The sequence below is a fragment of the Myotis yumanensis genome, unplaced genomic scaffold (genome assembly GCF_028538775.1).
Source record: "Myotis yumanensis isolate MYYU_CA2020_CCGP unplaced genomic scaffold, mMyoYum1.0.hap1 SCAF_12, whole genome shotgun sequence".
Taxonomy (NCBI): Eukaryota; Metazoa; Chordata; class Mammalia; order Chiroptera; family Vespertilionidae; genus Myotis; species Myotis yumanensis.
Window position 1 is genome coordinate 1,671,450 of NW_027223763.1, and position 22,957 is coordinate 1,694,406.

At 59.0% G+C, this 22,957-nt stretch overlaps 1 protein-coding gene across 1 annotated transcript; it reads right to left on the reverse strand.

The window, feature by feature from the left end:
* Positions 1-12,604: 12,604 nt before the first annotated feature.
* LOC139020361 (ficolin-2-like) lies at positions 12,605-22,494 on the reverse strand. Its single transcript, XM_070429985.1, has 9 exons — positions 22,410-22,494; positions 20,758-20,868; positions 20,179-20,232; positions 19,281-19,316; positions 15,428-15,460; positions 14,869-14,996; positions 14,383-14,512; positions 13,677-13,811; positions 12,605-13,082 (listed from the first exon to the last, which is right to left on the reverse strand). The coding sequence occupies exons 1-9, from the start codon at positions 22,474-22,476 to the stop codon at positions 12,835-12,837; spliced, it is 942 nt and encodes a 313-aa protein (XP_070286086.1). The 5' UTR covers positions 22,477-22,494; the 3' UTR covers positions 12,605-12,834.
* Between the last annotated feature and the right edge of the window lie 463 nt (positions 22,495-22,957).

Genomic DNA, 22,957 nt, shown 5'->3' on the forward strand with positions numbered 1-22,957 from the left:
CTGCTGAAAGCAGGTATCTGGTTTGTTTGGGTTCTATAATCGAAACACCGTTTCAACTCCAGCTCTGAGATCCTGGCTGGCTGAAAGCAGGTTTCTGGGGTTTTGTTTAGCTTCTATATTTGTAACAATGTTTCAAACTGCAAGCCCAGAGGCCGGCAGCGGCAGGCGGGGAACATTGGCTTCCTCCATCACTGAAGCAAGCAAGCCGCCTGTTCGCTTCAGTGCTTGGCTGCCGGCCGCCATCTTAGCTGGCAGTTAATTTGCATATCACCCTGATTAGCCAATGGGAAGGGTAGCGGAGGTACGGCTAATTACCATGTTTCTCTTTTATTAGATAGGATGACTAGAGGCTTGGTGCAAGAAATTCGTGCTCAGGTACAGACCCTAGGCCTGACCTGCAATCATGGCCATCTTCCCCAACTGCCTACAGCCAGCCCCACCCGCCGGCACCACCCACCCCCAGTTCCCCATTTGCCATTGGGTGATCGGAGCCTGATTGCTGGGGTCCAACCCCAATAGGTCCAGGGGTCCCCAAAGTTGTGGACAGAGTCGGCGAAGAAGGAATGACACAGAGACAGTGTTCAGTTGATCAGCAGCCTAGCCAGGATCTTTAGCCAGGATCTCCAGCCAAGTTCTGGTTAGGATCTCTAGCCAAGTTCTGGTTCTGTTCTCTCACTAGGTTCTCCAGCCAGGTTCTCCAGGTTCTCCAGCTAGGTTCAGTCCCCAGGTTCTATAGCCAGGTTCTTCAGCCAGGTTCTGTCTAGGTTCTCCAGCCAAGTTCTGTAGCCAGGTTCTGTCCAGGATCTTTTGCCATGTTCTCTCGCTAGGTTCTGTAGCTAGGTTCTGTGTCTATTTTCTTAAGGATTTCAGGGACGGTTCCTAGGAAGCAGCCTCCGGCCCCGGGCATCCTGGCTGCGAGGTGTTTGCTGACCTTTGACCCATGATCTGAACAGAAGGGATTTGAGGACAATCCCCTCTCAACGGACAACTCTCAACCCCTCCTTCCATCCCTTTGTTCTACCCTCCCTCCTCCTTACAAAACACCTCTGCCTGAGTCCATTTGTTAAGATGATCTTTGCGCTCTTGCCACTGTGGCTCAATGGTTAGAGCATTGGCCCGAGCACCGAAGGGTCTCCGGTTTGACTCGGGTCAAGGGCTCGTTCCTGGGCTGCAGGTTGACTCCCCGCCTTCTGTTTGGGTGTTTGTGGGAGGCAACCAGTTGTAGTGTTTCTCTCACATAGATGTTTCTCTCCTCTCCCTTCCCTCCTCTTTTCCACGCTCTCTGAAAAGCAATGAATAAAAATGTTCTGTGGTGAGGATTCATGAAAAAAAAAAGGATGACCTTTGTGATGAAAGTCTGCAGTTTCCTCCGGCTACCGGCTCCTGAATAAACCGTCTTTCCTCGCAGCAGCACCGGCCCCTGGAGGACTGGTGGCAGCAGCAGGCAGCGGAGCCTGGCTCGGTACCAAATCCTACACTTGGGGTGTTGGCAACAGCTCAGAGCACACGGCCTGTTAGAGTGACAGCCTGCTCGTCCAATGGAAAAGGTGCACTTTTGTCGTGGAACTAGTGAGTGACTGATGTGCAAGTCAGGGTTTGGGGACAGTGACGAGGCCCGGAGCTCCTAGTATGTGTACATCACCCCATTTCTAAGAATTAGCACATGCTCAGAGGCCCCGCTAAAGGCAGACAGTGGTACCCACGGGGACACATGTTCCAATCAACTGGTTTTCCAGATGCAGGTCAAAGGTCGCAGGGTCCGAGCGCCAAATCACTGAGGGAGCGAGAATGATTCCAGGCCCGGAGGCAGGTCAGTGACACCCGCCTGTCACGGCAGAGTTGGGTCACAGGTCAGAGTCAGGTCACGGGTCAGAGTCAGGTCACGGGTCAGACCTGAAAGCGCGGGGAAGGGTCAGGGGCCCTCTGACGTTCAGGCTGTAATAAATGGAACAAATGACACCTGAGGTGACACCAGGTGAGCGTCTCGGAGCCAGGACATAAGACAGAGCAAACTATCAAAGGTTCACAGATTGAAACTGTGACCTCAGCCCCGTGACGCCAGGGGCCCAGGACGGGAAAGCGTGTTGCTGAGCATCCGGACATCAGCTGAGACCCGGCGAGGGCACTTCCCAGGCAGCCTCCCCCCCTCACACCACCTGTGCCCCTCCTGGGAGGACCCCGAGGCAGGTGCCCCTGCAGAGGGTGGTTCAGCCTCAGTCTAAAGGAGAATGTTCTGGAAAGACCCGGCAGGGGGCAGGCAGTGGTCTGTGCTGAGGCTCTCGGCTCTGGGACCTTGGTCAGGCCGGCCCGCCTGGCGCCTGCTCACCTGGACAGTTGTCGGCCGTGGCGGCTGCAGTGCCCAGGAGGGCGAGGGCCAGGACCACGGTTCCCATGGCAGCAGCTGCTCTGGTTGGCGGCATCCCTGGTCCCGCTGCCAAGGCGCTGGCACCTTTCATTGCTGCGTGAGCCCTGCCTCAGCTCTAGTTCCCTCCTGGCGGGGCCATTTCCTCCCCAGCCCCACGGGATGGTCCCCCCACCATGCCCTCAGCCCTCCCTCTGCAATGGGCCCCACTTCCCCTCAGTGGGACCAGATGCCCCGGGGGGGGGGGCTGTGTGGGGAGGGCCTGCGTGTACCTTTATTATTTTTATTAAAGACTAGAGGCCCAGTGCACAAAAATTTGTGCACTCGGGGGGCAGGTGGAGGGGGGTCCCCCAGCCTGGCCTGTGCCCTCTCACAGTCTGGGACCCCTTGGGAGATAACAACCTGCTGTCACTCACAGAGCAGGGCCCATCAGGGGGGTTGGGGCTCCGTACCCTGTCACACACAGAGCAGGGTCAATCAGGGGATTGGAGAGCTCCCCCCTGTCATGCACAGAGCAGGGCCGATCAGGGGGTTGGGGCACTGCACCCTGTCACACTCAGGGCAGGGCCAATGGGGAGGTTATGGCTCTACCCTGTCACACAGAGCAAGGCCAGTGGAGGGGGGTTGGGACGCCACCCTCTATCACCCACAGAGCAGGGCCGATCAGGGGGTTGGGGCACCACCACTGTCACACTCGGGGCAGGGCCGATGGAGAGTTTATGGCTCTACCCTGTCACACACAGAGCAGGGCCCGTGGCGGGGGGGGGGGGGCGCCGCACCCTGTCACAAACAGAGCAGGGCCAATCAGGGGGTTGGGGAGGTGCCCCTGTCAAACACAGAGCCACAGGGCGATCAGGGGGTTGGGGAGCTCCCCCCTATCAGGCACAGAGCAGGGCTGATCAGGGGGTTGGGGTGCCTTCCCCTGTCATGAACAGAGCAGGGCGGATAGGGAGGTTGTGGCCCCACCCCCTGTCACACACAGAGCCGCAGGGAGATCAGGGGGTTTGGGCGCTGCCCCCTGTCACGCTGATCCTGTTACCGGGAGGCATATTACCCTTTTACTTTATAGAATAGAGGCCTGGTGCATGGGTAGGAGCCGGCTGGTTTGCCCTGAAGAGTGTCCTGGATCAGGGTGGCCGTCCCCACTGGGGTGCCTGGCCAGTCTGGGTGAGGGGCTGAGCGCTGTTTTCCTGCTGGCGAGTGACTAAAGCTCCCAACCGCTCCTTGTTTTCCTTTTTTTTTTTTTTTTTTTTTTTTAATTCTGGGCCAGGTTTAGCTCTGAGGCCTCGCTGCTGAAAACATCGATACAATGTTTCGGTCTGGCTCGCTTTCAGTCCTGGGTTTTCTGGGGTTTTGTTTAGATTCTTATTTGCAACATAGTACATAGTTGCTTAGATTTGCAGCTGAGAGGCCGGCAAGTGAGGCAGGGGATGTTGGAGTCTGCAGCAAGCAAGCCTCATGCTCGCTTCAGTGCCTGGCTGCTGGCCGCCATCTTGGCTGACAGTTAATTTGCATATACTCACTGATTAGCCAATGAAAAGGGTAGCAGTTGTATGCTAATTACCATGTTTCTCTTTTATTAGTGTAGGTGTATTTTTATTGACTTTGGAGACGATAGGAAGGAGAGAGAGCTAGAAACACCGCAATGAGAGACAATCACACCCACCCTGGGATCCAGCCCGCAACCCGCACATGGGCCCTTGACTGGGATTGAACCTGGGACCCTTCGGTCTGCAGGCTGGCACTCTATCCACTGAGCCAAACTAGCCAGGGCTGCCTGCTTATGTCCTTAGAGAAAGCCCAGGAGTCCCCTCTCATCACCCAGCTCTGCCCAGGGGGACCCCCGGAGGGACCCCCAGGATGGCAGGGGTGGCCGGGGAGGAACTCACTGGCATGCACTGGGCTGCGGGTTCCAGAGGGTTAGAGACTCCCTGGGGTCCAGGGTGGTCAGAGGGGAGGGGAGGGCAGGGGAGGTGGTGACTGCCCTGCAGAGGCAGGACTGGGAGCTGGACTGGTGCAGCAGCAGCCTGACTGGGGAGTGGGAGGTGGCACCGAATTGTCCCTGGGGCCATGGGCAGCGGCGCAGCCCCAGCAGGGACGGGCAGCACGGGCCCTGTCCACGCCTCTTCCGTCCTGGGAGCGGGTCGCTGAATCTCGAAGCCCCACCTGTATGGAGATGGAGGAGGCAGGTCAGGGCCGCCGTCCCCGTCCAGTTGTGACCCCCAGGCTGACATGACCCAGGATGGAGGTCCCATCAGGCCCATTTCCGTGTCCCTGGCACCAGGGTCCTGAGAGTCTTGTTCTGGACCCGGGGGTGTCTCTACAGGAGGGAGGGGGACACAGAACAGAGATCAGGGGAGGGAGCTGAACTCCCAGAATGTCCCGGTCATCTTCCTGGTCAGTGGCGTCCAGGGTCCTCTCTGCTTCTGGGGTCCAGTTCCAGCAGGTCCAGGGGTTCCCAAACGTGTGGACAGAGTCGTTGAAGAAGTAATGACACGGAGGCAGCATTCAGTTGATCAGCATAGCCAGGTTTTCCAGCCAGGTTTGGTCCTTATTCTCCTGTTACATCTGTATTTATACCAGTTGATTTTAATCCTATCCATTCTATTCCCAAGGTTAGGGCTTTGTTATCTCCATTCCAAGGTCACTACTCTATTGTTCTGCTAAGCTACAAGGAAGTAACTGAAGGAGATTATCCTGAGTCAGTGATGGTGAACCTTTTGAGCTCGGCCCTGTCAGCATTTTGAAAACCCTAACTTAACTCTGGTGCCGTGTCACATATAGAAATTTTTTGATCTTTGAAACCATAGTAAAACAAAGATTTATACTTTTGATATTTATTTTATATATTTAAATGCCATTTAACAAAGGAAAATTAACCAAAACATGAGTTCCCGTGTCACCTCTGACACATGTGTCATAGGTTCGCCATCACTGTCCTAAGTAAAGATTATGTAGCTTAAGCATGATTGTTCGTAGTCAAAGTGATTAATTACCCACCTGGCACTTAGTTAAGGGGTTTTATTCCCTTCTTTAGTCCTGTTAATCCCTAACTCCAGGGAAAAATTCTTACCTGGAGATACAACCTTTCTCAGAGAGGTGACCTTGGTTAAAACACATAGCGCTAAGAAGGGGAGCAAACATATTAAGAACAGTATGCCATATAAGCCAGGTCCCTTGAAACATATGCTGTGCAGCTGTTTCTTCCCTGCAGCGACTGTGTCAAGCAGCAAGGATGGACCAGCTTCTGGCACTCTGCATCCAGTTTGGGTGGCTGTGCGCCAGCACACCTGCTGGGCTGGGCCCCCTGGGAGCGGGAGGCAACTTCCTGTGAAACCAGTTCCTGGGAATTGTACACAAAGGTGTTGTTCAATATGTAATATAATAATACATATTTCCCACCGGGGCGAGTTCATGTAATGGACAATCACGGGTCCCGGGCTGCTGGTCACTCCCTGAGCCCATTCGGCACAGACAGGCTGGGATCATGGGTGAGCATTTACTCCGGTCCTCCTGGCAGCGTGGAGAGCAGCCGTCACCCACAGACATGTGCTGTGCCCCCCGTAAGACGGCTGCTTACATTGGCCCTGGCTCCTGAATAAACCGCTTTCCTTGGGTGGAAGGACAGAGATAAGAGGGGGAAGTAGCCAAAGGGCGAGCCAAAGGGCCGCTCACAGTTCATGGGGGTTGGAGACCAGCACAGGCCTGCTGGTGGTAAGGGCTGGGGGTCTGCAAAGGGCTGGGGGTCTGGCTTCTGGAACAAGGTTGCTACCTCCCAGGATCACAGGCAGCTCCCGGCGGGGGAGGAGGGGCCTGTTTCCAGGTGAGCCCCCGGGTCCCATGCGCACCTCCCAGCCAGGTGGGAAGGTGCCTCTGTAATCAGTGCAGAGCCAACACGGTGAGTGGAGCAGGAGTCATATTTCGTACAGTGACAGCGGGTCCCCACCTTCTCGCTCTGCCTCGTCATTCACGGGAGCGGGAGGGGATGACAGGCAAGATTAACCACCCACCCTCTGCACACACTGGACAGGCTCAAGGAAGCGGGAAGCCTCAAGGGCTCAGAACTCAGGATGACGGCCCTGCTCCTGGGGGAGGGGACGCAGGCCTCCCGGGCGAGGGAGGTGACTGAGCCTTGAACACGGCTCGTGCCCGTGACCTGCCTGCACGTGGACCTGCCTCACCCCCTGGCTCCCCCGAGGCAGGCCGGCCGGAGACAGACGTTCCCAGGATCATATTCTAGCGCCAAGGAAGCTATGTCAGCTAGTCACTGCCCCCCATTCCCTGATCATTTCTCCTGTGAAGGATGATCTGTGAGTAACATGTGATTGCGTACAGCAGCCTGTTTTCTTAAGAATTCCAGGAACGGTTCCTAGGAAGCAGCCTTCATCCCTGGACATCCCGGGATGCCAGAGGTTTGCTGATCTTCGACCCATGATCTGAACAGACAGGATTTGCGGACAATCCCCTCAGGGGAGAACTCTCAACCCCTCCCTCCATCCCTGTGTTCTCTCTCTCCTCCTCCTCCTCCTCCTACAAAACCTTTGCCTGAGTCCATTTGTTAAGATGATCTTTGCGCCCTGGCCACTGTGGCTCAGTGGTTAGAGTGCTGGCCCAAGCACCCAAGGGTCTCTGGTTCGGTTCCTGGTGGAGGGCACGTTCCTGGGTTGTAGGTTCACTGCTCACCCCCTGGTTGGGGCATGTGTGGGAGGCAACCAGTTGGAGTGTCTCTCTCACTTCAATGTTTCTCTCCCTCTCCCTCCTCCTCCTTTCCACTCTCTCTGAAAAGCAATGAATAAAATATCCAATGGTGAGGATTCATAAAAAAAAATTTTAAAAACAACGGATGACCTTTGTGACGAGAGTCTGCAGTCTCATTGGGCTGCCGGCTCCTGAATAAACCATCTTTCCTCCCAGCAGCACGGGCCCCTGGAGGACTGGCGGCAGCAGCAGGCAGCCGATCCTGGCTCTATACCAAATCCGGCACTTGGGGTGTTGGCAACGGCTCAGAGCACGTGGCCTGTTAGAGTGACAGCCTGCTCGTCCAATGGAAAAGGTGCACTTGGGTCCGGGAATGAGTGAGTGATTGATGTGCAAGTCAGGGTTTGGGGACAGTGACGAGGCCCGGAGTTCCTAGTATGTGTAGGGAGAATGCTTCCAGGCCTGGAGGCAGTTCAGTGACACAAGCCTGTCATGGCAGAGTCAGGTCATGGGTCAGAGTCAGGTCACGGGTCAGAGTCAGGTCACGGGTCAGACTTGAAATCGTGGGGAAGCGTCACAGGCCCTTTGACGTTAAGGCTGTAATAAACGGAACAAATGACACTTGAATTAATTTTAAAACATGGTGACACACCAGGTGAGCGTCTCGGAGCCAGGAAATAAGAACAGAGCGAACGATCAAAGGTTCATCAGATTGAAACTGTGCCTTCCCAGGTCAGAGTCTGCACAGTCCCATGTGGGGGCTCCCGGCCCACTCAGCAGGGCCTCCAGGCCCACACCTCCTCGGGCTGCATTCCCGCCAACCCGGTAGATGGAGCACGGAGACCCACATGACGCTGGTGCCCTGGGGCTGACAGTCAGGAGCCTCCCGCTGTTCCTCCCGCCTCCCTTGGGTGGCCCTGACCCTCAGGCCCCGGACGTGACGCCAGGGACCAGGTGGGAAAGTGTGCTGCTGAGCATCCGGACATCAGCTGAGACCTGGTGAGGGCACGTCCCAGGGTCGCTCCGTGCATCCTGGGTACTTTCTGTGCCCGACTGCCCTCCTGGGAGTCCCTGGACGGGACGTGCTCTCCTGTCAGCCCCCGTGTCCCGACTCTGGCTTCTCTCCTCCCCGGGCGGTGACAGAAGAGGCCAGTCTGCCCTGCACACCGCCTCCCCCTCAGCGGGGCCTTCCCGCCCTCTTCCCCTCTCACTCCTCTGTCTGTGCTGAATCCCACTCTAAAGCGAGGTGGTCAAGTTGGCTTCCCCCAGCCCATCCCTGGGAAAAGGGAAAACACCACCCGCGCCTCTCAGATCTGAAGCTCTGCCCTGTGAAGAGCTCCCAGGTCTCGGGAGGGAGCGTGTTTACGGTGGGATCCGGCCCCGGGAGCCCCAGGGAGGGGGGGCCTGTCTGGAGCTGCTTGGCAGCCTGGAGGCAGGAGGCAGCCCCAGCGCTGGCCCTGCCACAGGCCTGCCTGTTCCCAGCCGAGCGGGACACCCGGGAACTTTCTGGAATGACCAGCTCTCGGGGCCTCGCACACCGACAGGGTAACTTGTTCCGCAGCAACAAGTAGAACAGACGCTAAAGGGCTTCTTGGTCTGTGTGTCTCCCACGCGGAGTCTCCACCTCGTCCCAGCCGCCGCCGCGGCCTCTCAGGCCAGTGGTTCCTCGTTTGAAAACGAGTCTGAGAAAGTCCCCAAGGGCAGCGAGGTCCTCGCACGGCCACACACGCTCGTCCCCACACACATCCCAGAGGGAGACCCTCCCAACCTGCCCAAGGCCTGTCTGACCCGCCGGGAAGCTGGACCAGGACGGAGAGGAGTGGGTGTCGCCTCTCGCAGCCGGGACGCTCGGCCTCCAGGAGGCAGAATCGCACAGCAGACATGGCCTGGCCCCGCGGAGGGGACCACGCTCACCCCATCCCCAGCTCCTGGTTGTAAGCCCCTTTATAAGCGGAACCAGGTGGGGGGGCAGGTCTCCTCTCTCCCAGGATGGTAGTGAAGCAAGGCCGGGCGCCATCTCAGCTCCTGCCTCCTGAAGGCCCGCCCGGCGTGGGCAGCTGCAGGTGCAGGTGAGCTCTTGCTGACAATTGTTGGGATGTGACTGTGGGGAGTGGAGGCTCCAGGCCTGAGAGCAGCCCCGACTCCAGCGCCTCTACCTGGGTCCCAGGATACTCCTGCGGGAGCACTCACTGGCCCCAGGGAGCACTCACCGGCCCCAGGCTCCCGGCCCCACCCACACCTGCACCTGAAGGTCCTGTCCTGCATCCCAGACAGGCAGGTGCAGCCAGGCCTCAAGGTTGAGGGAGATGCAAGGCTCTGCAGTGGCTCGCCCAAGGGCTTCACTGAGGGCCCTCCCCCCTCCCTTCCTCTCCCAGAGTCACTCAGTCCTCACCCTCAAGGTGGAAGCTGCAGCACCTGCCTCAAATGAGGGCAGACCCTCCCCCCCAGGGCTCTGTGCCCACCGGTGTGGGTGCTCCCGGAATGAGCCCACCAGGGTCCACCAAATCCTGCAGGAGGCAGGGACTTTTTCCAAAACCTGGGGCTCCCCGCACAGCCAGCCGCCTGCTCCTGCACCCACTCTCGCTGCCTGGCCTCCAGCTGCAGCCTCTACACCTGCCCTCGCAGCTGAGAGAGACTGCCCGTCAGCACCCACCACCTTTCAGCAGACGGATGCAGCTCAAGGCTGCCACCTCTGAGCCTGCTTGGGCGTTTGCCCCTCTGAGTGATTCTCACTCTCTTTTAAAAAAAATTTATTTAATACTAGAGGCACAGTGCCTGCACCCTCTCCAATCTGGAACCCCTGAGGGCATGTCCGACTGATGGTTTAGGCCTGTGGAATGGGTCTAAACCGGCAGTCAGACATCCCTCTCACAATCTGGGACTGCTGGCTCTTAACCACTCACCTGCCTGGCTGCCTGATTGCCCCTAACCACTCCCCTGCCGGCCTGATCGACACATAACTGCTCCCCTGCTGGCCTGATCGACACATAACTGCTCCCTGCCAGCCTGATTGACATATAACTGCTACCCTGCCAGCCTGATCACCCCCAACTGCCCTCCCCTGCAGGCCTGGTCAACCCAAACTGCTCTCCCCTGCAGGCCTGGTCACCCCCAAATACCCTTCCCTGCCGGCCATCTTGTGATGATGTGGTGGTGGTCATCTTGTGACGACGTGGGCCGACCACCTTGTGACATGAGGGCTTGATGGTCAATTTGCGTATTACCTCTTTATTAAATCAGATATTTTAATTGATTTCATAGAGAAAGGGAGAGGGAGAGAGAGAGAAGCATCACTGATGAGAGAACATCACTGATGATCAGCTGCCTCCTGACGCCCCACACAGGGACTGAGCCCACAGCCCGGGCCTGTGCCCTGACCCGGATGAAACCGTGACTCCTGGTTCATAGGTCAATGCTCAACCCCTGAGGCCCGCTGGCTGGGCCCTTCTCAGTTTTCTCTCTAATGAACAGAGCTGGGACAGTGCCTCTCAGGTCTGACCATCCGCTGCCTCTGGGCGCTGTGGTCTGTCCAGACACCTGGACCTGAGAATCAGTGCCAGTGTTTACTAACAACGCCAACATGGTCTGGGGCAGCTCACATAACGCCTTCTTCCCAAGGTGATTATACTTATAATGGCTTCAGTGGGGAGCTCCGTATTTGTTTACCTAAAAGGGGGACTTCAGGATGTTTGCAGCTTGGCCAAGAAAATAAGATGTCCTCTGGAGGCACAGACATTGCTAACATTGCAGGCCCCTGGGATATGGGAAAATATATTCAGACAGTTACTAACCTGGGGTTCCCTAAGGCCACCCGATGGCTGTCTGATCAGCATCCCCTGCTCCCCTCCTGCCCTAATAGCACCACTACTGAGCTGGGAGCATTTCCTCAATGGAAAGATTGGGCCAACCCTGTACCAGTGAGACATACTATTTCTGGCTCTGACTTGTATGTATTGGATTGGTCTCACAGGCTTGATGCTGAACGTCCCCATCACGAGCCTATGTCACCAGGAGGATTGTGGGTAACACCCTGACCACGGAAACAGGAGGTTTACAGAAAGGTCTGTGGAGTTTAGCCACTGCCCTTGACTTTCTTAATTCACTGGCTCTTTCTTAGCTGATATTAAAGGAGCGTGTTCATCGAGCCCTTGCCATGGATTACCAGCCTGTGTCCAGCCTCCGTATGTATTGGTGACTGGAAAGGTGAACATCACCACATTGGACTCCCATTGTGCTGCCCAATGCCATCACTGTGATCTTACCAGCTGTGTTTCCAGGCATCACCTGAATGGAGATATATTAATTTCAAAGCAGCCTTCCTTTATTATGCCTCCTACCAACATAACAGGGAGATGGTATCATGAGGCACACCTCCAGGCCTTGCAGGAACTGCACTATCAGCTCTCCCAGGAACAGCGTGCTGTGGGTTTATTAGTTCTGGTCTCGTTACCCTCGTTACTGTCATCGCATCTGCTGTCACTGCTTCTCTTCCATTGACCCAAAGCCTCCAGAATGCAAAGTTTGTCCATGAATTGGCTCAGAACACCTCGGCTACACTTCATGATCAAGAAGATATGGACTGAAAGCTAGAACCAAAGCTAAATTCTCTGGAAGCTGTAGTGATAGGACTAGGTCATCAATTAGAAAGTGTCAAGATGAGACAGCAGCTGCAATGCCATGCTGCTTTCACATATATTTCTGTGACATCAGCCCCGCTATGACAGTTCTCTATGGGATTGGAGTAAAAACAAGGTGCACCTACAGGGAATGTGGCATCATAATAATATCAGTATAGACCTCGTACGGTTACACAAACATATGCAAGCCATTCTGAATAGTCATGATGAAATTATATCTCCAGTGAAAAGAATTGCTGGATGACTTAAAAGGATTGAATCTATGAAAAATGTTAAAACACACCACCTGGCACCTAATAGGATTCCTTTATGTACCACTAACTTACCCTGCTTTCTTTTAGTCAGCAGCAAGCTCCTGAGATCTCAAGTCCGAAGGCTCCAATTTGATGTCCAAGCTACATTTAGAATATACAGAAGGGGGAGATGTAGAGAGCGCCTGAGGAAGGTCCCTGAGTTGATTGTCATCTGAATCCAGTGGCGCCTGGCAGAGCCATGCCCTGGAAACATACCTTGCCAGAGGCAGGTGTGTTGTCAGTCTGACCTTTAGCTCAGGCGCCAGGCACCTGAGTTCCTGACAGGCACCAGGACAAACACGATTATCCAGGCCCATCCAGAAGTGACGATTACAAAGAAGTCACAAGAATGCACATATTTTCTTTATCTTAAACTTTAGTAAAACTTCCTGGTAACTTACTGTATAATATAAACCCGCTGTATCTGCTCTGGGACCCTGTCTCTCCATCAGAGGGCAGCTGACCCACCCTGTCCTAGCTTTCCCTACTGTCTTTGTGTCTGTCTCTTTCATTTTCTCAATCCCCTGTTGCCCCTACTCAGGACTCCCGTCTGCTCTCTAGCTGTGCTGGTCACAGAAAAGAGAGAAATATTTATAGACTGGCATCTGTGTGCCTGCGGAGCGAAGTAAAGCTTTATTGAGGATGCGTGCAGTGCACAAGGTCTGGGTCACCCTCACCCTGGCAGGCGGGAGAGGAAGGTGGGAGTCAGTCGGGGTCTCGAAGCTGAGGGTCCGTGATGGGCCAGGGGGTGGGGCCAGGGTGAGCTCCGCCTTGTGTGAGGAACTCGTGTGCCCCTGCTGGGGGCGTGGGACCTGCTCGGAGACGCTCCAGGCCGCCCACCAACCTATGCGGGCCGCACCTTAATCTCGGCCACCTTGTAGCTGTAGTTGTACCCCTTCCCTGACTTCCAGTTGATGCCATTTGCGTAGCTCCCGTGGGAGCCCCCGAGGTAGCGCCCATTCAGGTTGGACAAGTGGCAGTCATAGTACCACCAGGCGCCCTGGTACCTCTCAGCGCAGTTGGTGGAGCTTCCATCGTTGTCCTGGTCTTTGGTGGAGAACAGGGAGCTGTTGTGGGCTGTCAGGGAGTCACCTGCCGGGGAGAAGCGGAACCGCTTACACTCAGTGCCAGGAGGTGCCAGCACCAGGTCCGGCTGGAGCTGTCCAGCTGCGCATCGTGCGCTGTGAAATCTGATGGTGCCGCGCACGCCAGCGAACACTCAGTCGGCAGATCCTCGGCCTCGGAATCCCCCCCTCTGCTCTGTGCACGGTGCCCCGTAGAGGGGAGGCCACTGCTCGAGACGTCCAGGTCTCTCGGGCCACACAGGTGGGACGTGCGCCATGAGCGGAGCTACCCGGGCGTCCTGTCCACCTGCTCCAATGCGGGCGGTCAGGAGGGAGACGCTCAGGTCCTGCACTTTGTAGCCCGTATGTCCCGCCATCGTGATGGGCGCATCCAGGTGGAGGCGGGTTATACCAACGTGTGGATGGAGGAACGTGGTGAGGCCAAGGCCCCGCCCAGGCCCCAGGGACACAGAGCCTGGACCCGCCCAGACACTCTCCACTGCCCACCCCCACTGCCCACCCCCACTGCCCACCCCCCTGCACACCCCCGCTGCCCACCCCCACTGCCCACCTCCCGCTGCCCACCCCCGACTCCCACCCCCACCATGTGGCTGACACTCACCAGCGTTGCCCCCAATAAAGGCCCCCAGGACCAGCTGGTACTTCTCGGCCTCGCTCCCCACCCTGAACGACTGGTACTTGGCAAAGTGGTGGGTGCCCTGGAAGTCCACCAGGTCCACACGGAGCTCGTTGGTGCCTGCGGGGGGCAGGGCCTCAGTCCCGGGAGCAGGGACCCTGACCTGCCAGGACGTGGGTGAAGCTCAGGGGACCTGGCACTGGGCATCCAGGACGTCCCTCGAGGTCCCCCAGAAAGTCCAGGTCGCTGAGGGGTTGGGGCACGTGCTCCCACGGTCCTGAACGAAACACCAGCCCTCCCTCCAGCCCCCGAGAGAAGGGTGCCCTCAGCGTTCCAGCGGGGGGTTGGTCACCACAGCCTCGAGAAAGTGGCCGTCTCCTGTGTCTGTTCAGGGACAGGGCTCGGTGGGCGCCGAGGGCAGGGCTGGGCACTGGGCCGAACCCCAATGAGGGCCTCTGTGTCCCCATGGGTTGGCCTCTGAGATGCCAGCGGCCATAACCGGTGGAGGTCTGCCCCCCAAACCCACTTCCTCTGGCCATGAAGCCCGCCATCCCGCTGGGACCTTCCTGTCCTCAGAGGCGGCACGTGGTGGGGCGGAGAAGTGGCCTCCATCCAGGTGGCCCACCCAGGTCGGAGGTCGGGGCAGGTGGGTTTTGGGCCCCTCACCCCCAGGCCGCGGCCCGGGCCCTACCCTGGGCGGTCAGGGCGTGGATGTGGTCGTTGCCCAGCCAGAACTCGCCCAGCTGGCTGCCGAAGCCCTGCTGGTAGGCGGCCCAGTCCCGGTAGAAGTCCACGGAGCCGTCCACCCTGCGCTGGATCACCTGGGGGAGGGGAGACGGCGCTGCCGCCCAGCACGGCCCAGCCCACAGCCCAGACCCCGGGCGGGCAGACGGTGCCCACGTGGGACCGAGGAGGACGTGGCAGCTGGGAGAGGGGAGGCCACGGCCCGGAGCCCACACCTGGAGGCACGGGGCTCCCTCGGGCCGGGCCCACGAACAGGTTCAGGCACCCTATCGGGTTCTCTCCGTCCCCTGGGAAGGGGCAGCCCCAGACACAGGGGCCTGGACAGTGACAAGGGGCCGGAGCCCGGGTCCTCGGGGTGGAGCCTGGTCAGCCAGGCCCGGGCCCTGCAGCCACCCCCTGAGGACAGCACCGCCCTCCCGACGCCGGCACTCACGGTCCAGCCCCCGCCGTCCGTGTGCATGTCGCACAGCACGGTCAGCGGCCGGCAGTCGGGCAGGAAGATGGTGTGCCAGCCGCTCTGGGTGTGGCCCCTGGTGCGCATCTCCCTACAGCTTCGAGGTCCTGGGAAGGGAAGCAGCACGTGGAGGCCCCCGGGCCGGAGGGAGGGCGGGACCGTGGGGTCTGCGTGGGCAGGAGGCTCCGGGGCTGGACAGAGACCCCACCAGGGCCATCAGCTGTGACGGACAGGCCCTGTCTGCAGGGCCCTCCCCCCTAGGGTGCCCCCACCTTGGTCCCCCGGCACCGGCCATTGGGGTTCTCATATTTTGGGGGCAAGAGACTAGGACTGTCAATGGGGTCCCTAAGGTTGGAGAACAGGGCGGGGCTGAGTGCTGTCCCATGTGATTGGCCAGCGGTGAGGCAGGGGCGGGGCCTCTGGGCCTGCAGGCTGATGGGCTGCATGGGGGACCCCAGGCCAATGCTCCCTGCAGGGCGGGCCTGGCACACCTGCCACCTCGGGCCAAACTGGGCTCCGGACCCGGCTGGTCGCCCACCTGTGTCACATCGCTCAGCTTCCCACGACGCTCCTGGGGGAGAGGAAACACCCGTGAGAGGCGGGATGGCCAAGCCCTGGCCCCTCAGCACCAGGAGGAGATGGACGCCCTTCTAGATGCTTCCAAGGAGGCTGGTCCCCCAGCAAGGCCCAGCCTGCCCCTGGGGAGGCCCCTAGCTGTGCTCCCGGGAGGCGGAGTCTGAGCCTCAGCTGCCTCCTGGGCCCCAGGGCAGCCTCGGGGACACGGGGAGAGTGGGCTGCTCGGTGGGGAGGGCAGCGAAGGGGCGTCTGCACCTCGGACCACAGTGGGGTGAGCCTTGGGGGGGGGTTGACTGTCTTGGGTCATGGGAGGAGTTACCAGTGGTTTGTATGTTCTGGGCACTTTTCTGAACATTTTGCAGGGAATATGGAGTAAGATTTTCTATTTCATCAATTCTCTGCAAGCTCGTGGAACATATTAATGTATAATGGTCACATACCCATTTACAACACGTATTATGTGTAGTTCAGGGCACATCTACACTAATAAAAGAGAAACATGGTAATTGGCGTACGACCGCTACCCTTCCCATTGGCTAATCAGCATATCCTTATGCAAATTAACTGTCAGCCAAGATGGCAGCCGGCAACCAGGCAGCTGGAAGCGAACATGAGGCTTGCTTGATCCAGGGACTGCGGACTCCAACGTTCCCCGCCTGCCTTGCCGGCCTCTGAGCTACAACTCTAAGAAACTATGTTGCAAATATAGAAGCTAAACAAAACCCCAGAAAAAAGCTTTCAGCCACCCGGGATCTCAGAGCTAGAGTTATACATTGTTTCCATTATAGCAGCAGAAGCCTCAGAGCTAGAGCCAGAGCTAAAGCTGGCCCAGAATAAAAAAAAAAGAAAGAAAAAGAAAAAAAGGAGTGGTTGGGAGCTTCAGTCAATTGCCAACCTGAAAGCAGCCCTCAGCCCCTCACCCAGACTGGCCAGGCACCCCAGTGGGGACCCCCACTCTGATCCAGGACACCCTTCAGGGCAAACCAGCCAGCCCCCAGGCCTCTATCCTATATAGTAAAAGGGTAATATGCCTCCCAGCACCGGGATCAGTGGAGCCGCGAGGCCTCCTGGCACTGGATCAGCGTGACAGGGGGAAGCGCCCAAACCCCCTGATGGCCCTGCAGCTCTGTGTGTGACGGGACGGGGCCACAACCTCTCTATCCGCCCTGCTCTGTTCGTGACAGGGGGCAGCACCCCAACACCTCCCCCCCCCCCGGGCCCTGCTTTGTGTGTGACAGGGTAGAGCCATAACCTCCCCATTGGCCCTGCCCTGAGTGTGAAGTGGCGGCACCCCAACCCCCTGATCCGCCCTGCTGTGTGTGTGACAGGGGGCGGTGCCCTAACTCCCCTGATGGGCCCTGCTCTGTGCAGGGGGCAGTGCCCCAACCCCCTGATTGGCCCTGCTCTGTGCGTCACAAGGGGAGGTGTCGAACCTCCCCATCCACCCTGCCTTGAGTGTGATAGGGGGCGGTGCCCCAACCCCCCAATCAGCCCTACCCTGAGCCTGACTGAGGGTGGCATCACAACCTCCCGATCTGCCCTGCTCTGTGCATGACAGGGCGGTGCCCCAACTCCCCAATCAGCCCTGCTCTGAGCCCGACCAGGGGCTGCACCTAGGGATTGGGCGTGCCCTCTGCCACCCGGGAGCAGGCCTAAGCCAGCAGGACGTTATCTCCCGAGGGGTCCCAGACTGTGATAGGGCACAGGCCGGGCTGAGGGACTCCCCCTTTCCCCCCGAGTGCACAAATTTTTGTGCACCAGGCCTCTAGTCTCTTATATAAAAGGCCCATGGCTGTCACACTGTAATGGCGTCACAACCAAACGAGCAGTGTCTCTTGTGGAGGGCAGGGCGTGAGGTACTAGTGGCGGAGAGTTACCATCAGTGGAGGGTGGGGTCAGGGAGCTAGGACAGCAATGGATGGGGCGGCCAGCTGAGGCAAGTGGTAGTGAGCTACTCGTGCACGATTTCGTGCGCACTGGGCCTCTAGGCTACACTAATAATAGGGAAACATACAAATTGACCACCCCTCCGCTACGCCCACCAGCCAATCAGGGTGAGTATGCAAATTAACCCAACAAAGATGGCAGCGGCCATGGAGCTGGAGGCTTGGGTTGCCCCCGGTGACAGAGGAAGCAAAGCTTCCTGCCTGCCCTGGCCGCTGCTCAAGTAGGGGCTGGGGGCCTGGGTGGCCAGGGGGCGTGGCCAGCCTGAAAATGGCCCTCAGCCCCTCACCCAGGCTGGCCAGGCACCCCAGCAGGAACCCCCCACCCTGAAGGGGGTGTGGCCAGTTTGAAAACAGCCCTCAACCCCTCACCCAGGCTGCCCCATACCCCAAGGGATCCCCCACCCTGATCCAGGACACCCTTCAGGGCAAACCAGCCTGCCCCCACCTGTGCACCAGGCCTCTATACTAATAAAATGGTAATATGCTAATTAGACTGGGAGACCTTCCAGGAGACCTTCTGGACGTTCTTCTGGATAAAGCCATGGTGGCAGGGCCAAGGTAGAGGAGGTTAGAGGCCAAGAGGGGAGTTCAGTTGTGGGTGATCAGGCTGGTGGGGGGGGGCATTGGGGGTGATCAGGCCAGTGGGGGGGCAGCTGGGGATGAGCAGACCAGCAGGGGGGCCAGTTGGGGGCAAGCAGGCTGTCAGTGGGGGTCAGTTGGGGGTGATCAGGACTGTGGGGGGGCAGTTTGGAGTGAGCAGGCCAGCAAGGGGCAGTTGGGGGTGAGCAGGCCAGTGGGGAGGGAAGGTGGGGGCAAGCAGACCAGCAGGGGGGGCAGTTGGGGGTGAGTACACCGGCACGGGAGGCAGTTGGGGGTGATCAGGCTGGCAGGCAGAGTAGTTAGGGGCAATCAGGCAGGCAGGAAGGTGAGCAGTTAGAAGCCAGCAGCAGCAGTCCCAGATTAGAGGGATGTCCGACTTCCGGTTTAGGCCCAATCCCTGTAAACTGGCAATAGAAGATCCTTCCATGGGTCCCAGATTGGAGAGGGTGCAGGCCAGGCTGAGGGACACCCCCCTCCGCCGCATGAATTTTGTGCACCAGGCCTCTAGTCTATACTAATAAAAGGGTAATATGCTAATTAGACCAGATAGACCAGATGTCTTCCGTCCGTCCTTCCAGACAAAGCCGTAGTGTCAGGGGCCAAGGCAGAGGCTGTTAGGGGCGATCAGGCTGGCAGGGGAGAGCAGTTAGGGACAATCAGGCCAGCAGGGGAGCAGTTAGGGAGTTAGGGGCATCAGGCAGGCAGGCAGAGGGGTTAGAAGTGATCAGGCAGGCAGAGTGGTTAGGGGTGATCAGGCAGGCAGAGTGGTTAGGGGTGATCAGGCAGGCAGGCAGGTGAGCGGTTAGGAGCCAGCAGTCCTGGATTTCGAGAGGGATGCCCAACTGCCGTTTTAGGCCTGATCATCCCCTGAGGGGTCCTGGATTGGAGAAGGTGCAGGCCAGGCTGAGGGACCCCACTCCCATGCACAAATTTTGTGCTCCGGGCCTCTAGTATTCTATATTTGCTGATCTGTGACCACAGCTTGGCTCACAGCCTCTGGCCGACATTGCCTTATAATAGTTGCTCAACTTCCTGGAGCCCCAGGCAGAGTCCCGGGAGGACGGGGCCGGCCCTGCTCAGGGGTCCGAGGCCGGGACGGGAGGGATGGGCTGCACAGGCTCGGGGAGGAGTGTGGTCCCCATCCCGCCCTCCACACCCTCCCGCAGAGGGAAGGGCCTGCTCTCCACCCAGCCCCTGCTCCACACCCTGGGAACCCCCTTGTGTTCAGGGTCCCGGAAGCCACCCCTGGGGAGGGGGGGAGGGCCTCACCTTTCTCTCCACGAGCGCCCTTCTCCCCTCGGTCTCCTGCAGAGAGAGGAGGGTCAGCACAGGCTCAAGGAGATGACACGGCTCATGCCAGACCCCGTCAGCCAGAGGACTTGCCTGTCCCCACCCCTCCTGGGGCCGAGAGAGCCCAGGGCGGGACAGGTCATGGGGTAAGGGAGCCGGGTCTCATTTCTGTGCCGGGTCAGTGCTGGGCTGGGGTCAGGATCCGGCCTGGGCCCCCTGGGTGCTGTGGACACAGACCCAGGCCCTGGGTGAGGGAGCACCCTGTTGGGGGCAGAGTTAGGGTTAGGGTTAGGGATAAGGACAGGGTTAGGGTTAGGGATAAGGACAGGGTTAGGGTTAGGGATAAGGATAGGGTTAGGGTTAGGGTTAGGATAGGCATTAGGATAAGGTTAGGGTTAGGTTTAGGATTAGGCATAGGGTTAGGGTTAGGGATTAGGAAAGGGCTACAGTTAGGGTTACGTTTAGTGTTTGGGATAAGGATAGGGGTAGAGTTAGGGTTAGGGTTAGGTATAAGCATAGACTTAGGGTTAGGCATAAGGATAGGGTTATGGTTGGGGTTAGGGATAAGGATAGGTTTAGGGTTAGGGATAGGGATAGGATTAGGATTTGGCATAAGTTTAGGGTTAGGATTTTGAATAAGAATAGGGTTAGGGTTAGGGTTAGGATTAGGGTTACGGTGAAGGATAGGGTTAGCATTAGGGTTAGGGTTAGGGTTAGGGTTAGGGTTAGGGTTAGGGATTAGGAAAGGTTTATGGTTACCATTAGGTTATGGTTAGAAATTTTTCCATGTGACACCCGGGAAGTGCCCGTCCTCTCTCCCTGTCCCTGGGAGGATTGGGGGTCCTGCCCGGACCCTCCATGCTCCTTGTTGAGTTACCTTTGGGCCCGGGGGGTCCCGCCTTCCCAGGGACTCCTGCTGGGCCTGGTTCTCCTGCAAATTCAAACATGTCAGTGAGCAAACTACAGGACCCAGACCCCTAACGCTTCAGGTTAGACCCTCGGGAACCAGAGGGAGGGGACTCGGACCCCAGCCCTCCTAGTCCCCGCTGTCCAGTCAGAGGCCCGAACCTGCGACCAGGGGCCTTCCCAGGGGACCAGGCCCGAGACCAGCTCTGCCTTCATCCGGGGAACCTGAGCGTTTCCATTGGCTGTGACTGCGGGACCCGCTGTGGTTCCCCCTGGAGACAGGACCCCCAGGGCTCAGCTGGGACCAGGGAGGGCAGGGAGGACAGTCCAGCCGGGTCCCCCGAAGCAGGTGCGTCATCACCAGGAGCCGTGCTGGCCGCGCACACAGGCCCGGGTACTCCATTGGTGACCCAAGACCAGCTCCCTCCCACGGGGACCCACATCCCAGGGAACCAAGCCCCAGGCCCCTCCTGAGACCTGCAGGGGATCCTACCCTGCTGGGTCTCCCTGGGCAGGGACGAGGCCCAGTCCTCCTCACCCGGGCACTCACCTCTCCTGCCGTCGGCGCCTGCCTCTCCCTTGGGCCCCTGGGCCCCGGGCAGCCCCGGGCAGCCCCGGAGGATGGTGAGCTTGTCGGCCTCCAGCCCCAGCACCTTCACTTCTGCAGAGAAGCGCGAGCGCCCGTCAGCGTGAGAACCTGGGCCGCTGCCCCCCGCCCTCCTATGGGACCTGCCACCATGGGGACCTGGCCTGGCAGATGGCTGTGCCCAGGCCACCTGCCTCAGCTGGAAGGCCAGCCTGGAGGGGAGGCGGTCCAGCCTCTGCTGAGCCTGTGGTCGGTCCTCCCCCAGGTGGTGGGCCCTGACTCGGGGTCCTCCTGCCCCCGGGGAACCCCGCTCCTCAGGCTGTATGTCCTCAGGGAGTCACTCAGCCCCTCTGGGCTCTGTGCCCGGCTGCAGAGTGAGAGCTGAGGGAGGCTTTGGGGGTCAGAGTGGCTGATGCAAATGTGTGAGACCTTAGGAAGAGCTCCCCCCACTGTGGCCCGTCCAGTGAGTGCAGCCCCCGCATCTGTGAGACAGCGGGGGGCGGGGGCAGTGCCGTGTGTCACCCCCATTCCTCGGGCACGTGGCCTGGGAATCCCGGGCTGGAGGGTGCGGAGGGTGGGGGTCCCTGTGATCCGAGGACACACAGCAGCCCCCCAAGAACTGGAGCCAGAGCGGCATCTGCGTCTAGGAATTCAAGTGTGTCCATCACAAATACACGGCCTCTAAGGAGTGTGTGGGGACCCAGAAACCCGCCGCCTCTCGGGGTCCCCTTGGGGTCACATGGTCCGGGGGCCTGTCCCCTGCAGGTCCCCCCTGGGCGGAGCCAATGGGGACCTCACTTCTGCATTCGCTTAATTTCTGCTCATTAACAACAGGGCACCTGGGGGTCGGGGACAATGAGAGGCCCTGGTGGGGCCTGGCCGGTCAGAGCGCCATCCAGGTCGCTGAGACTGTGGGCGCGATCGCCATCAGGGCGCGAGCATCGGGAACAGCAAATCCACGTCTCTCCCTCCCTCTCTCTCTGGCAAATGAATGAATTTTAAAAATCCTTTTGTTTTAAATGAAGAAAATAGGACGCGCTGAGGGGAGAACATGGACTCAGCGTGACGTCCCCGTGAGGCCCGGGTGTCCTTCCTCCCGACTCAGCGGCCTTTCTCCCATCACAGGGGGACATGCTCTCTCCCACCTCCTCACAGGCCGCACTGCAGGCCCCGGGGCCCTGGGAGGCGGCACCTGGTCCCGGGTCCCAGCCCCGCCCACAGCCAGAGACTCTGGAGGGTGGGGTGGCGGCCCCTGGAGAGCTCCTGGGCCAGGAAAGGAGGTCGGGCCCGTGGGGACCCTGAGACCCTGCCCTCTTGCTGTGCCACCTCGGGGAGCAGTGGGGCCGCCTGTCCCCCGAGGCTCAAGGCCCCCAGCGCTGGGTGCGACCTTGCACTGACCTGGGCTGGGGGAGGGGGCACTCTCCAGCCTCCCCCCCTCATACCACCTGTTTCCCTCGTGGGAGGACCCCTATACAGGTGCCCCTGCAGAGGGTGGTTCAGCCTCAGTCTGAAGAAGAATGTTCTGGAAGGACCCGGCAGGGGGCAGGCAGTGGTCTGTGCGGAGGCTCTCAGCTCTGGGACCTTGGTCAGGCCGGCCCGCTGGGCGCCTGGCTCACCTGGACAGTTGTCGGCCGTGACGGCTGCAGTGCTCAGGAGGGCGAGGGCCAGGACCATGAGCCCCATGGCAGCGGCTGCTCTGGTTGGCGGCATCCCGGGTCCCGCTGCCAAGGCGCTGGCACCTTTTATTGCTGGATGAGCCCCGCCTCTGCTCTAGTTCCCTCCTGGCGGGGCCACTCCCCCCCCAGCTCCAGGGGACGGTCCCCCCCCCGTGCCCTCAGCCCTCCCTCTGCAGTGGACCCCCTTCCCCTCAGTGGGACCAGATGCCCCGCGTGGGGAGGGCTATGTGGGGAGGGCCTGCGTGTGTCTTTATTATTTTTATTAAAGATCTATTTTTATTGACTTTGGAGATGAAAGGAAGGAGAGAGAGCTAGAAACACCGCAGTGAGAGACAATCACACCCGCCCTGGGAGCCAGCCCCCAATCCTCTCATGTGCCCTTGACCGGGATGGATCCTGGGACCCTTCTGTCCCCAGGCTGGCACTCTATCCACTGAGCCAAACCGGCCAGGACTGCCTGCTGTGTCCTTAGAGAAAGCCCAGGAGCC

Bases quoted from the DNA above. Each gene is read 5' to 3' on its own strand.
- LOC139020361 (XM_070429985.1), bottom strand. From the start codon at position 22,476: ATGGGGCTCATGGTCCTGGCCCTCGCCCTCCTGAGCACTGCAGCCGTC. The intron at 14,997-15,427 runs GTGGGCGACCAG...TTCCCTTCCCAG, and splicing joins AGCTGAGCGATGTGACACAG to GACCTCGAAGCTGTAGGGAG. The intron at 13,812-14,382 runs GTAGGGCCCGGG...TGCCCCCCGCAG, and splicing joins CCACGCCCTGACCGCCCAGG to GCACCAACGAGCTCCGTGTG.